The sequence below is a fragment of the Kwoniella shivajii genome, chromosome 10, assembly GCF_035658355.1.
Source record: "Kwoniella shivajii chromosome 10, complete sequence".
Taxonomy (NCBI): Eukaryota; Fungi; Basidiomycota; class Tremellomycetes; order Tremellales; family Cryptococcaceae; genus Kwoniella; species Kwoniella shivajii.
The window spans coordinates 1,189,715-1,204,473 of NC_085917.1; the positions used below are offsets into that span (position 1 = coordinate 1,189,715).

The following is a 14,759-nucleotide window of genomic DNA, read 5'->3' on the forward strand; positions in this document are numbered from 1 at the left end:
ATATGATAGCAATTTATACTGCGATGAAGATGGGACGTAAGAAGCTACATCTGGACTCATTCTCCGTGTGACCGATCGCATTCAAAAATTATGCATTGATATCAAGATACTGTACATCATATGGACATGAATTTTCATACAAATACTTTAAAAGTCCATTCGCTGGCCCTGCCACCCATCCCACCTATCTGCTAACATGATGCTGTAGGTTTTTGAAATGAGCTATATGATCTTCGGTACTTTTCAACATTTCCTTCGCCATGCCGTAGACCTGTGAATCTGTATCATTATACATCATTGCGTTGCTACCGGTGTTGAGTCAAATGTCAGCTTATTTGCGTCCAGTCATTTGAAATCAAGATTTTGAATCTCGCAAGATCACCGATCACTCACGCGAAAATTAACAAAACATCTCTTTCAAATTCATCCACATCAGTGATTACCCCATCCTTGATTCTTGCTCTTATTGTTTTAAGGTCCATCGGCCTTTTAATCACATCATAATAATCTGAAGCCTCGGTTTTCTTCACTGGATTTTGGAAGACGTTTCCATTTCGATGTGACGATATAGTGTCCAACAAGGAATACAGTAATTTCTGGGATGATCTTGAGGCTTGTGATGGTTTTGTTCTAGACGCTGATGCTGAAGCTGAGGCCGGTGTACCAGCTTCCAATTCACCCGAGATGTCCGCAATGGAAGGTGTGGGTTCATTCTCTGACGGTTCTCTTATAGCTATTACACGACGATTTGTTAGCCAAAACCGATCGCCTGTTTTATCCCAAACCCTTATCACCAGCAGTAAACGGAAATGTGTAATCACTCACTCCGGGCAGATGCTCTCGTACCTCTCTTATCACTCTGAGCAGGTGTTTCTTTCTCTTTCTCTTTTTCTTTTTCTTTTTCCTTTTCCTTTTCTTTGTCTGGACCTCGTTTTCTAGTAGATCTAACAGGTCTCTTTTCTTCTTGATCTTCATCATCTTCAGTTTCAGTTTCGTTTTCAAGCTTAACACTTTCCAGAGCTGTACTTTGTTCTCTAACAGACTTTGATACTATATCATCCCTCATGCCCCTAGTGATCTTCGTATTTGTGGCCGTTGCAATGGTACCTAAACTTCTTCTTGATGATCTTCTTTCTTCCGCTGCGGGTGTTGAGCGAGTTGAAGATACACTAGGAGCCCTTCTTGATATAGTCGGACTTGAATCTTTTGTTTTTGTTGAAGCAGAAGGTGATTCTTGTGTTTGTTGACCTTGCGATTTTTTTGTTATTGTCCTTGTGGATTCTCTTCTAGCAGGTCTTCTTCCTCTTGTAGTCGAAGAAGGGACTTCTTCTTCTTCTTCAGCAGAGACATTTGATTCTTCTTGTGTCGGTGCTGGCGATACAGCAGGCGCAGTGTCTTTGTTTGCCGGAGCAGCAGCGCTTCGCCTACCTGATCTTTTGGGTATGGGCGCACCTAGAGGTTGTAGTGAAGCTTTCCTCTTATTTGATCGTGTGCTGACAGGCAATGTATCTTCGGGTATGGGAGTAGGTTGATCTGAAGGGGGTGGAGATAAATCTGATCCAGGCGGAGGGGACAGTTCTGATCGAACTGAATTGACAGGTGAAGATTTTTTTCCTCGTCGTGCTGGCCTCGCGGTTGTATTCGTGATCGTTTTTGTCGAAGGTGAATTATTGATTTCTTCAGATTTGACTTGTTCTTCTTCTTCGACGACAGGTTTCTCATTATTTTCTTCACGTTGTGGTTGCTCGTCTTGCTTATCCTCAGATGTCTCTTTCACAACTTCTTGGTTATTTTCCGCGGGAATTGGTGCTTGGGGTTGATCGTCTATCATTTCAACGTCTTCTCCAACTTGTTCGTTCTCTACTGTCTGTTCTGTCATTTCAGCTCCCTTTTCTTCCTCCTTTTCTTGCTTCTTCGCACCATTTTCCAATATTTGATCTTCCTTTTCCTCCTCCTTCTTTGCTGGAATTTGCTGCTGTTCTTGTTGTTGTGCTTGTTCTTGTTCTTGTTGTTGATCTTGTTCTTGCTGTTGATCCTCTTCATCAGTAGCGGTAGTAGGTCCAGCTTCTATAGCTTGTTTCAATTCACTTGATTCAGGAAACCAAGTATCCAATAATCTTTTCCCATACTTCCTCGCCAACGTATTTCGGATTTCGTTTTTTATACTTTCATCCGCTTCACCATTCTTCAATGAGGTGATCTCTGACATTAATTGGGTGAAACGAGTTTCGTACGTCTCTATTGAGAGTTGAAGTTGTTCCATTCTCTTTAAATAAAATGTCTGAGCCAATCGAAGATGACTTTTCGCTATTATTCGCACAATATCATTAGTTTTTTGGAGGAAATACCAGATATAAGCTAACACGAGAAAGAGACTGACCTTGCGGTTTCATGGCGTCAGGCGCAGGACTATATCGTCAATCAGAAGACCAACCAACCAACCAAACAAACCAAAAAAAAACCATGAAGAATGTCAATTCAGAATCCCATTATTTGAAGTCCGAAACGAACATGCTGATCAATGACTCACACATTTATACCTATGGAAGTCATCAATTCCATATAAACGCTCTCGCATGATTCAGGTGTGAATAATCCGTTGGGTCGACTCATACAACAGGGATGTTGTGAGAGTAATTTACTTATGGCAACCCATGATATCGCACCTAATTTATATATCGCTTGTGACAGTAATAATTTCTCTTGAATCGTTAATTTGTCTGAAATCGTATCTGACCCTGAAGCTGAAGTGGAATGAGGCGTCGTGCTGACCATCTTGACCGACGAACTGACCACTGACCACTGAGGTGGAAAGACAATAGGATGTATGAAATATACTCAAAACATGGATAAATCATTTAACATGTCGTTGAGATCCGAGGACGTGACAACAAATGTATGAACAAAATCAATTACGTAATTGAATTTGCTTTCGTCTGAACCACTCAGTTATCTGTTTTTCCCGAATCACACTTTAATGGATGTAAGATGTATGGCACAGTTCAGGACATGTCAATCATGATGATACTATTTTACATACTCGTTATATTCTATACACAAAATGCTACAAACAAAGACCAGTGTGACTTTTCTTGGGTCGCTTATTGCATAAACCTGATCACTCCCGTTCCTTGTCATCTGGTACCTTCACACCATCATCACTCATCATCACTCATCTACGGCGAGTCGAGGTGAGTCTCGTCGTAGATCTCGGTCAATCCCTTAATCGCTTTGATGATCTTTGAGTCGCCAATTCATCTGGACTGGAAACATTACGAGTCGTTCTGTTACCACCGGGACCACCAAGACAAAATCAGTCAAACAGCCATCGAGGAGGTGAGATAGAATATGAGCGCACCCACAATCTCCCATTCGTCCTTGGTCCAACTCCACTCCCACCTCCTGCACCTGCACCTGCGACAGCGGCTAGGAGAGCTTCATTAGTCATCTGGCCTCCCATACCAGAGAAATCCTTTCCTATTCCACCACCTATTCCACCATGCCGAGTCGAAATACCCTGTCCGCCGCCACTTCCAAATGATTTGAATTTTGATGCTTTCAGCTCGTTTGAGATACTTTGATATTCTCTATCTCTGTATATCTTATATTCAGCTTGTTTAGCAGACTCTTTAGCTGAGTTTTGTCGAACAGTTTGTATCTGATCATCTAATGCTGATAACAACGTTTCGGCCGTTTTACACCTAAAGCCACGGGACCAAGAATCAGTTATCGAATCGTTGGCATCGATCTTTACGACGACTGACCAGTTCAGTAGACCAGATTGGACTTCCAACAGATCTTTCTGCTCTAGATCCCTTCCTGCTACCCAATCAACATGTAATACCTTTTCTTGATGGTGTATCTTACCACCAAGTAATCCAGCGTATATGACATCGATGATAAGATCTTCCAATTGACGTATCGACTCTATTTGCAGTGTGGACAGGATCAAACCGTACGGCAGAGACTACAGAAAAGACGGTAAGCTTCGCTGAGGTCCCCAAAAACCAACTCGTAGAAGCTTACTCTATTCTTCAAAGCGAGAGAAACGAGAGTGAGATGTTTGAGTTTCACTTGATGAGGGGCAGTGAGAGGCGGGTATGAGCTAGATGCAGCTATGAGTATTTGATTAGCTGTGCGAGTACGAGGAGATCAAAGATTCTGCAGCTAGGCACATACTTTGATATTCAACCAAAGTACCATAAGCGAATAATCTGAGAAGTTGATAATGTCCTTGATACTTTGGATCGTTTGACAGCTGGTAAAGACACAAGGATCAGCTGATTTCTATTGAGCTGGGTTTTATCAGCTGACGCACCTCTTGTATATTCGATAATTCCATCAATTCGGAGAAGACGTATATTCCAGGCTGATCGTTATAACGTCAATTCTGTGTGCGTTTGAGGCTGGAAGAAAGGGGGAAGCTTACAGCGGCAGTGACGTCCAATATGATCTTGGCTGCAGCAGCACCTTTGGTAGATCTTGCCAACAGCAAGTAAGGCTCTAACTTTGCCAATGAGTCTGTCATATCGCTTACTTTCGTGTGGGGATGAGAAGAGAAAGAAGGAAGAGAAGGAAGGAATGTTCAATTATACAGGATAGTATTGTGATCGTGTTGAAATGCGGGGGAGCACCTCCACCTTTTGAGGGGGATGATGACAGGACTGAGTGTGGACTGCCACATGATCGGGGTTATTCGGTGATAGTTGATCGATGGTAACCTCAAAAAAAACAAACTCTGAATGTTTTATTTCCCACACATCTTTCATTCTTCCCCCCTCTTTAAAATACACTCTTACTACACTGTCATTTCTATCTTCCTCCCATTTATCATCCTATTGTCCCCATTTCCCAATCCACCCCCCCACTTTCATCCTCCACTTTATCAGTCCACCTCGACTTGTGCGTTCTCATCTGAATCATGGAGAATCAGTCCACTCACCCACCATTGAACCTAGCAGCAGCAGCAGCGACACCAACGTCAAACGACATCACTGCATTCGCAATTGATCCTTCATTAGAAGCATCGAGTGAATTCTTCCCTTCGACAGGTACAGATCAAGGTAGTGGTAATGAGGATGATGGACGACCCACTCAAGAAGACATAGATGCCGTTATCAAAGCTTCGTTAGATCATGCTCAAGCTGAGGCTGAAGCCGAAGCACATGCTCATGCTCATGCCCACGCTCACGCTGCAAATGTCACGAATACAGACGCCGATACTCAGGCTGCTTTATTAGCTGCTGCAGCCATAACGAATTTTGATAACGTGTCTGCACCGTCAATCACACCAGGTATAGATGAACAGCATGAAGGTGATACGTCACTACAGTCCACACCGAAAGTACAAGTCAAACCCAAGAGACCCAAGACAGATAACTTGAGACATGGGCAAGAAAATAATCCAATAAACAATCCATCATTGCATATTGCACCATTTTCAAAACCTATAAGAGATGAAAGCACACCGTTACCTTTATATCTATTATTCGATAGTAAAGCCAACTTTATAAGATGGCTAGACGCTGAATCAAGTTGGTGTCATTTCGTTCAGCGTAGAACTACCACACCTGATAAAAGATCTGCGGAACGTTTACAAGCTAGAATAAGAGCTCACAATAGATCTCTAGAGGGTGAGTAACATATCTTGCTTGTCAATACTCATGTTATGATCCATACGTATCAAAGCTGAGTTCTTTACGTTATTTTTGGGAATTCGCGTAGCTATGAATCCAGAAGAAAGATCTACTGCAGCACCGCTAAAAACAAGACAACGTAAAAGAGTCTCACCAGTCTTGGAGAAAGTCACCTTCACATGTCATCACGCTGGAACGTATGAATCAAAACATTCAACTGTATTACCAAAAGAGAAATTGAGGTTGAATACCAAGAGATCAGTCAAATGTGCTTGTGCAAGTCGGATCGTGTTGAGCGAAAATCAATCTGGTGATTGTAGAGTTGTTTATCATTGGAAACATGATGGACATGGTGAGTACCTCTACATCCAGGCCTAATAGCTGGTAATTTCGACATCCTCGGATCAGTCAGCTGATGTTGACTCTCCTCCTTTTTCCATAGATCCATTCTCAGATGCGGATACTGAAGGTGGAAGATTACCTAAAGCGATTGATATTTGGTTAAATAAACAAATCGAGGCTGGTAAAACGCTTGATGACATACGAAAAGTATTGAACATATCTGAAGAAGAGAAAGAAGCGGTGAGTTGGTAGACTATATTTTCAGCTGTGCAGAGCATGGATCAATCACTAATTGTTCTTGTAATTGTACAGTACTTGGCCAAAGTAGCGGCGGATCCAACAACTATGGATCCATCTTTACCACCTCCGTTAGCATTGGCACTCAAAGTGAAATACCCTGATATCTATAATCGATATAGGAAGCTGAAAGGTCCGGTGAAAGAACATAAACAACTAAAAGGATCAACCAAGAGAACTTCAAGTGGAACGATGAAGAACGGTTCAAAGATTAATTCTTCATCTCAGTCTCACTCTCCATTATCGTTGACACAAATGTCTCGTAACAACGGGACCGAAATGGATATGGGAATCGAGGACCATAAGTTCAATTCTTCTGATCAAGCAGGAAACGAGAATGGAATCGACCACGATCAGAATCCATTAGGAAATATCTTGGACCCTTTATTGACTTCGTACGATCAAGATGAACAAAATAAATTAGACTTGATACAACCTACGCAAGCGCAATTACATGAACATTCCCTTCAACATGGACACGACCATGACCACGAACATGATCTTGAACATCAAGAAGTCGATAATGAATTTGCACAATTAGCTTCATCTCATGATCTGACTTCGACGACATCTGTGGATGAGTTAAGTTCAACTCATGAAGGATTAGCACGAGCTTTGCTGGAATTACCGTCTGGTGGTGGATTAAGGGATGAAGATGGCAATGAAATGAGTCTAGAAGAAGCTATGAGAAGGATGGCTGAAGGTGTAGCTGCCGTGGCTGCAAGTCAAGAAGTTGATCAGATGGGTATATAAGGGAATCACTGATCAAATAGAGGAGAGGTTGTATTTTGGTTGGTTTTCTGAAGTTGAAATGAAGTTGAAATGAAGTCAAAATGGTTTGTACTATACATAGATGTTTAATAACTGTTTTAATCTGTCACCTAATATGTATCACGTGTAGTGAAATCACCTTCAGTCATTGAATGAGTATGCGACGAGACAAACCCGGTAGAAGCAGAATATACGGTGTATGATATAATCCAGAGAGCAAATGATCAAAATGCATCCAATCTACCTTAAAATGTACACCTAATCTTGGGATTTCAGGCCATTACATTGCCCTAAGCGGTCTCAGCCTCTTTAGCGGCTTCAGTAGCTGTAATTGAAGGAGCGACAGCTTCTACTGAATTAGCTACTACGGGTCTCATAGCTGGGAACAAGAGGACTTCTTTAATGTTTGCTGAATCAGTCAAGAACATTACTAATCTGTCGATACCGAGACCCCAACCACCAGTAGGGGGGAGACCGTATTCGAGGCTACGCAAGTGGTGACGAAGTCAGCAAAGTTGAGGAAAAGACGATGTATGAATGATCATGCTTTATATCCATGCTTCACCCCTTCGAATTGGATTGAACCTTCATTGAAAAGACAAGTTTACTCACGCATCCAAGAAAGTCTCATCGACGCCTTGAGCTTCATCATCACCTGCTTCCTTCTGTCTTACTTGTTCCTCGAATCTTGATCTTTGATCGAACGGATCGTTCAACTCAGTGTAAGCATTACAGATTTCTTTTGTGCACATGAACGCTTCGAATCTTTCACATAATCCAGGTCTGGATCTGTGATATTTAGCAAGGGGTGACATGACTTGGGGATGTCCAACGATGAACGAAGGGTTGACACATTGGTTTTCGATAAATTCTCCAACGAGCTAGAATAGTGAGAGGATGATTAGTGTCGTGAAACAATATCAAAATGTATATAAGCCTATGAACTCACTTTGTCGAGCAACCGAGCGTTGGTCTTTGGTTCAGCGCAATCGACGTTGTGCTATTACAGTCAAATATTTTGTCAGACTTTCACATTTTATTCTAGCCTGAGATCAAAAAACATGATCACCTACTTTCTCGCATAAATCTCTCAAGAATTTATTGGCATTGTCATCGTGTAAAGTTTCTCCAGGAGGGAATTTAACGTTTAGTTGAGATTCCAGTTCACCGATCATATCGAATCTTTTCCAAGGAGTAGTGAAGTCTACTTCATATGATTTTTTGCCTTCACCTTTACCTTGAGGATGGAAAGTGACTTTATTCGTTCCATATAAATATTGAACTAGACCAGTGATCATGGATTCTGTCATATCCATTAAATCGTACATGTCCGCATAAGCCATATAGAATTCACAAATTGAGAATTCGGGATTATGTGTCATGTCGATTTGTTCATTCCTGAATACTCTTCCAATTTCAAATACTCGATCTAATCCACCAACAACTAATTCCTTCAAATAAAGTTCAGGTGCAATTCGCATGAATAAATCAAGTTTGAGATCGTTGTGATGTGTTACGAATGGTTTAGCTGTAGCTCCACCTGCTATCATTGACATCATAGGTGTTTCGACCTGTCAAGTGGGAAAGTGATCAGCCCGTGCCCTCATACAAAATGTGATTTAGGAGTGCCAATAGTGAAGGGGAGAATCTCACTCACCTCGAGGAAACCCAGATTGTCCAAGAACTTTCTGATATAATTGACAACTTTGGATCTTGTAATGAAAACATCTCTTGTGGATTGATTCATGATTAAATCCAAATACCTCTTTCTATATCTACTTTCAGTATCTACCACACCTTCTCTACCAGGTAATTGATGTAAACAAGGTGAGAGTAATTGTATGGAAGAGATTAAGAGTGAAAGTTCACCCATTTTAGTTCGAGATGGAATACCAGTAACACCGATTATATCACCTCTTCGGATCAATGAGTGGGATGAGATGAATTCTTCTATTGAAGATGCGTTTCTATTGATTCGGTAGACATGGAATCAGTGTAAATTTTATTCGCAGACGCAAATTCACTTGAAAAACATGGACAAGGTTAGAGTGATGATCACTTACTGCGCTTGAGCCAAGACTTGGATCTTCTCACCGTCGGCTTTCAAATCGTAGAAAATGAGCTTGGAAGATGATTCTCGGATGGTGTGAACTCGACCAGCGAGCGAGATCTGTGGTCCAACGCAAGACTTCATTAGCAGACTACCCGGACAGGCAGATGAATGTACGAGGACAAGAGAGGTGAATCCTGAGCTCTGTTACTTGCTTTTCGCTACGGATATTCCTCCCGAGACAACTCGCAAGATTCACACTTACAGGCTTAGCGTCAGAGACAGTGGTTCCCTTCTCGATCTTTCCTTCAGCTCCCCATTCTTTGATGTAGAGGGGGACAGATTGAGTGACATGGAATTTGTGAGGATAAGGATTAGGTAATTGTGATTTTCTAAGAGCTTGAATCTCTTTGATTCTCATCTCTCTGAAAGCCTGTTGAACAGATTATCAGCTATGCCACCTCCTACTTCCTTGAGCTGAACGGGAGATAAATGAGGGATAGTAGACACTTTTGGGATGTCTGGGGAGAACGAAACTTACACCTGCATCCATCTCTGCCTCTGCAGTAGCTTTAGAAGGTCCCTTTTCGACTTTAGCTACTGGTGTAGGTTTGGAAGCTTCTTTTTCAGCTTTAGTAGCTGCTCTTGCTCTTTCCTTTTGTCTTCGCTTGAGCTCGCTACGCATAGACACGGATCGCATCAGAATTAAAATAATCTCACTTCCTACGGATATGTATAAATCACAACTTACGACTTGGAAATCATTTCACCGGTCACTTCATCTTTATGAAGATTAGCTTCTACAGGAGCGGACATTTTGAGATTTCTGATTTGTTGATATCGCTGACAAAGTAGATAAGGTGAGAATGATACGTATCGAGTTGAATCAGTAGATGCTTGAAATGTACGTGTTGACCTGACTAAAGAACGAGTCAGAGCTCTGAGCATACAGCGAGTTGAAGTATGAGATTCAAGTTTGATACGAATCAAAGTAAACCAAGATCTTTACTCTTTTTCCTCTCCTTCTGACCAAAAATCGAGTTATAAGATTACAGCTGAAGGTCAAATCCATAACCAAACTGAACTTGCCATGACGTGGCATTATGCTTTGTGCCCAATGTATATTACGTAAATACTGCCAAAACGGTGTGAAGGAGGAGTGATAAGCGACATCTTTCCTCTCTCGTTCGTGGGCTTTTTATGGGAATTGTCTTTTGACTTTCGAGCAAGTTTCCAGCAAGGATAATCATTTACATATATACCTGTACTCGACTGGTTCATACACATTGCACCGAGATGTCGTTCAATATATTCACCCAGCCGATACGATCAATACTGTCATCATCCTCCAGACTCTTCACCAATACTTCAACGGCTTCATCGTCTAGAGCAGCATCTTCTTTCGCTCATTTGGGTGATTTACAACCCGCACAAGGATCTACCCATTCCGTATGTTCTCATTTTGGCCAATTTGCACCTGACGAGATACTATTATAGCTGACAAAATCTGATCTTACGTGTTATAGGAAAAACGATATGGTAGAGGTCCAGGTTCACAAAGAGGTGGTACTTCAGGTAGAGGACATAAAGGTCAAAAAGCAAGAAATGGTAAAGGTGTCAGATTAGGCTTTGAAGGTGGTCAAACTCCTTTACATAGAAAAGTACCCAAGAGAGGATTCATCAACTTGTGAGTTCGTTTCTTCAAAGTGATACCTCAGTTTCACGTTCCTTTGATTCGAACAGAATTACCTCAATCTCACGTTCTTGTGATTCGAACAGAATATTGAATATTTACTGATTACATGTAAATGTTTTTGATACATAGCACATCGAAGACATACGCACCTTTATCGATTTCAACGCTACAATCGTTTTTGTCATTGGGTAGAATTGATCCATCAGAAACAATAACAATAGGATCAATCGTTCGATCAAATGCAGTACATGGATTATCTGGATATTCAGGAATCAAATTATTAGGTGATATTAATCCGGAATTACCTTTACCAGCGTTAAATTTAGAATTATCAAGATATTCTAAATCTGCTGCTGAAGCTATTATATCTGCTGGTGGTTCACTTTCAGCTGTGTATCATAATAATTTGGGATTGAGAAAAGAAATATTCCCTGATAAATTCGTCGGAAGGGTTATTAAAGATGCTAAACCTACTAGGAAAACTGATATCTGTGAGTTTACACTCTATACTTCTTGCTTCTTGGTTGAACTCCAGATGCAACCCGTCAATTTGTTACCGGACTTGTGTTGATGATACTGCAACGTCGTAGTATACTACACAAACCCCAAGAAATACGGTTACTTGGCCGAAACGATCCCCTCCTCTGCTCGAAAGATGACGCCTTCAGAATGGACAGAAGGGAAACCTGTGGAAGCTCAACTATAGTGAACTGATCCATCGTAATACTATGCATATTACCAGGAAGTTTCATGTCATCCGGACTTTTTTTACATTTCCAGTCGAATACATTGAGTGACATTATCGCCTGTAATCGCGATCATCCCTTTAGTGACATTATCGCCTGTAATCGCGATCATCCCTTCTTCTATCGCGATCGTCTCCTCTTCTATCCCGAGAATAATCATCTCTAGGCCTATCGTCCCTGTCTCGGTCATCTCTACGTCTATCCCTATCATCATCCCTATATCGATCTCTTCGATCTACTCTATCCTTCTCGTAAGATCTTTCTCGTGAATCATATCGTCTTTCATCTGTACCTCTCACAGCTCGATTTCTCGATATACCTTGGTCTTTTTCCCGTTGGTCTTTCGTTCGATCCGAAGCAAGTCGTTCCCGTTCCCATTCCGTGTCTCTTTCTCTTGATCTTTCTCTTTCTTCGCGCTCTAATTCGAATTTCCCATCTCTCCAATTATCTCTATTCGCTCTTCCTTTCCTATCTTCTTCTTTTCTATCAACGGCATCTCTGTCCTTCCTTGACGATCCATCTGTATCACGAGATTCCTTTCTCCATAAAGGTGTACCTTCCTTTTCTTCCTCTTTCACTTTTATTCTCTTCTTGCTCTTATCTTCTTTCTTAGCTCTCTTTTCCTCTTTTCGCTTTTTCCTATCTTCTTTACTTTCGCCATCGTGTTTTCTCTTTTTCCCTTTTTCACCTTGAGTGAGTTCTTTTGCTTTCCCTTTTGATTTTGACTTGTCTTTTTTCTTTTCAGCTCGAATGAACGCTGCCATTGGATCTTCTTCATCCAAATTATCCTTCTCATCTTCTGAGCTATCATCAGACTCAGATTCTATACCGTTAGACGTCAGCCCAGCTCATTGCCTGAAACCTTGGTGCGAGGAAGATGAATGTAGAAAGTGACCGGAAAGATTTTCGAGTATACATTTCACTCACCAGATAATATAGGTGGCATAGCGTTATATGTTGGTTCTTCGGGTTCTTCATATTCACCCTCATCATTACGTTTACCGGGTTGTTTGTAGTTTCTTGTGTGATCGACCTATGGGCACAACAGAGTATGCGGTCAGCATTCAAGTAGCGTCTGCGCTCAACTAGCTTTTACCGTCAAACGAGTAGCTCAAATACAAGACACTCCTATTCCAGCAAGCAATTCTTTTTTTCGTGTCGAAAAGCAGAAAGACGCTCAACTCACCCTTATTATCCTGCTCAGCACTTGAGCTCCATTCATATTATCTACAGCTAAAACAGTACTTCTTTGATCTTCATACATCAGGAAACAGAATCCTTTGGCTTTACCAGTTTCTTTATCTCTCGGTAAATTGATATCTATTATCTCGCCCCATCTTGAAAAGACAAGTGATACGGAACACAACATATTAGTTTCGACTGAGTTTGACAAGTACATATGAGAAACGCTGGACATGGGATTCGGATAACATGAAATGATTCTACTCACTGTGAGAATATAGTCAAGATGTCTCCTTCTGTCAAGTCATGTGATAATCCTCCTACAAAAACATATGCCGAGTCTGTGACGTTTGCACAAGATCAAGATTTCAGCAGAGGCCTGATAGCAGCAACAGGCTTTCAGAAAGCGAGAGAGTGGGGAAGGGGGAAGATTTGAGTAGATAATCACCTTTGTATTCATCATGCCATGACCCTTTTACACCTAGTTGAAGTTCCCTCTCGTTGATTCGATTGATCTCTCGTATTGTGCTATTTGAAAGCATCGGTATCAGCAAAAAAGAGCGAGCAGGACGCACAAAGTAGGGGAACTCACTTCATCTTATTTGAGCAGCACCGCAAGCAAAGCTTCGCTGATATGAAGGTATCTAATAGTATATAAAGTACTTGTACTCAACGAGGATTGTGACTTTTGTAGGTGGCGACAAAGAATCTTTCTTTTGAGTGGACATCACCGCACTTGTCACAACTTGTAAAATATCATGATTGACATTTGATATCTCCCAAGATATAGCTCAGAGCGACTCAGTGATCAAAGCAAGGGACAATATATGCTGATATGACAACGAACAGTTCTATCATGTCGACATGCATGGGAGATGAGATTGATATGGTATGCATGGTTGTAAACTGCTACGCAAACTACCAGAACTCCTTCCTTTTCTGTCTGATTGCCCTAGCGACCTTCTTCTTATATCCCCAAGTAGATTTCTGTTCTTCCAATTCCGTGATTCTACTCGCTGCTTGTACGGGTGTTTGAGGTGCAACTCGAGGTATAAGTCTGTATTGGTCTCCGGGAAGTTGAAGGCTGATCAAAGAGAGGAGGTCAGCTACGAGGACGCGCTGGAACTCGGGACTATTCTGAAGTCGCAGAAGAATCATGCTGCCAGTCATGAACAGCGTATTCAGAACAGGTCAGAGAAGGACAGTGACTAATCGCAGATGACAATGATGTTCCACATATAGTAGTCAAACAAATTGCAATAGCTGACCAGGAAACGATCGGCTGACTTCGGGAGAGACTACGCCATGAGGAAGGCATTACTTACGCTTTACCAATTTCATTTCTGCTTTTCCCTTCCACCCTTAATGCTTTCATTCTCGAAACCATTTCTTCCGTCCATTCCAATTCCCCTCCGTACACAATCCTTTCGTTCAATGTCGGAGCACTCTCTTCACCTGTCAAACGAATACTTTTACCTCCTAACCATTGTAAGAACGGAGGTACCCCTCCATTAGTGTACGAAGGTAACGATGGTGGAGGTGAATGATGGAATGTTAATCCACTATCCTCCAATACAGTTGAAGACGTAGATGAGGTGGGTTGTCCGTGAATTTTAGGATCGACAGGATGCGATGTACCTGAAGTGGGTTTTGGTAGTTTTGGCGTATGAGGCGATTGTAGTACTGTTATCCTAGGTGGTCTAGCTCTGTGTAAGACACCTCGTGTAGATCCAATGGTTGATATGGATGGTAAAGATAGTATAGCTCGAGATGAGGAAGCGAGAGTCGGTGAGGCCATCGTATGAAATTTTCAGCTTGAGGAAGGATAAGCAACAGATTGTTTAGTAAGCGAGCGTGCGAGAATACTTGCGAGTCAGCTGTGTTGGACGTGTTTTGTCGGAAAGGTCGTTGTGACTTGATGCAGGTTTGCGATGGTCTGTTAATTCTTCGGGATGATATTAAAATCGTTCAAAAATACAGCAACGGGGGAAAAACGAAACTGACGAGGGGTGAGCCTGATATCTTGTCTTCAAGCGGAT

General features: G+C 41.7%; 7 protein-coding genes across 7 annotated transcripts; 2 read left to right on the top strand and 5 right to left on the bottom strand.

The window, feature by feature from the left end:
• Nucleotides 1-184: 184 nt before the first annotated feature.
• Nucleotides 185-2,775, bottom strand: IL334_007324 (uncharacterized protein; the record flags this gene model as incomplete). Its single annotated transcript, XM_062939014.1, has 5 exons — nt 185-305; nt 394-733; nt 826-2,307; nt 2,381-2,409; nt 2,531-2,775. 5 exons carry the CDS (start codon nt 2,773-2,775, stop codon nt 185-187), a joined length of 2,217 nt encoding a protein of 738 aa, XP_062795065.1.
• Nucleotides 2,776-3,214: 439 nt separating this feature from the next.
• On the bottom strand, nt 3,215-4,528 carry IL334_007325 (uncharacterized protein; the record flags this gene model as incomplete). The annotated part of the gene is made up of 7 exons (XM_062939015.1): nt 3,215-3,284; nt 3,363-3,701; nt 3,765-3,967; nt 4,027-4,115; nt 4,180-4,258; nt 4,319-4,369; nt 4,430-4,528. The coding sequence occupies 7 exons, from the start codon at nt 4,526-4,528 to the stop codon at nt 3,215-3,217; spliced, it is 930 nt and encodes a 309-aa protein (XP_062795066.1).
• Nucleotides 4,529-4,921: 393 nt separating this feature from the next.
• On the top strand, nt 4,922-7,028 carry IL334_007326 (uncharacterized protein; the record flags this gene model as incomplete). Its single annotated transcript, XM_062939016.1, has 4 exons — nt 4,922-5,633; nt 5,725-5,988; nt 6,079-6,218; nt 6,291-7,028. 4 exons carry the CDS (start codon nt 4,922-4,924, stop codon nt 7,026-7,028), a joined length of 1,854 nt encoding a protein of 617 aa, XP_062795067.1.
• A 308-nt stretch (nt 7,029-7,336) lies between these two features.
• On the bottom strand, nt 7,337-9,912 carry IL334_007327 (lysine-tRNA ligase; the record flags this gene model as incomplete). The annotated part of the gene is made up of 9 exons (XM_062939017.1): nt 7,337-7,532; nt 7,659-7,927; nt 7,996-8,046; nt 8,120-8,617; nt 8,704-9,013; nt 9,110-9,216; nt 9,362-9,529; nt 9,638-9,773; nt 9,848-9,912. The coding sequence occupies 9 exons, from the start codon at nt 9,910-9,912 to the stop codon at nt 7,337-7,339; spliced, it is 1,800 nt and encodes a 599-aa protein (XP_062795068.1).
• A 480-nt stretch (nt 9,913-10,392) lies between these two features.
• IL334_007328 (ribosomal protein L15) lies at nt 10,393-11,498 on the top strand (the record flags this gene model as incomplete). The annotated part of the gene is made up of 4 exons (XM_062939018.1): nt 10,393-10,545; nt 10,623-10,783; nt 10,922-11,283; nt 11,383-11,498. The coding sequence occupies 4 exons, from the start codon at nt 10,393-10,395 to the stop codon at nt 11,496-11,498; spliced, it is 792 nt and encodes a 263-aa protein (XP_062795069.1).
• A 129-nt stretch (nt 11,499-11,627) lies between these two features.
• On the bottom strand, nt 11,628-13,317 carry IL334_007329 (uncharacterized protein; the record flags this gene model as incomplete). Its single annotated transcript, XM_062939019.1, has 6 exons — nt 11,628-12,361; nt 12,466-12,571; nt 12,725-12,875; nt 12,989-13,061; nt 13,169-13,248; nt 13,313-13,317. The coding sequence occupies 6 exons, from the start codon at nt 13,315-13,317 to the stop codon at nt 11,628-11,630; spliced, it is 1,149 nt and encodes a 382-aa protein (XP_062795070.1).
• A 321-nt stretch (nt 13,318-13,638) lies between these two features.
• On the bottom strand, nt 13,639-14,518 carry IL334_007330 (uncharacterized protein; the record flags this gene model as incomplete). Its single annotated transcript, XM_062939020.1, has 2 exons — nt 13,639-13,804; nt 14,046-14,518. The coding sequence occupies 2 exons, from the start codon at nt 14,516-14,518 to the stop codon at nt 13,639-13,641; spliced, it is 639 nt and encodes a 212-aa protein (XP_062795071.1).
• Nucleotides 14,519-14,759: the final 241 nt, after the last annotated feature.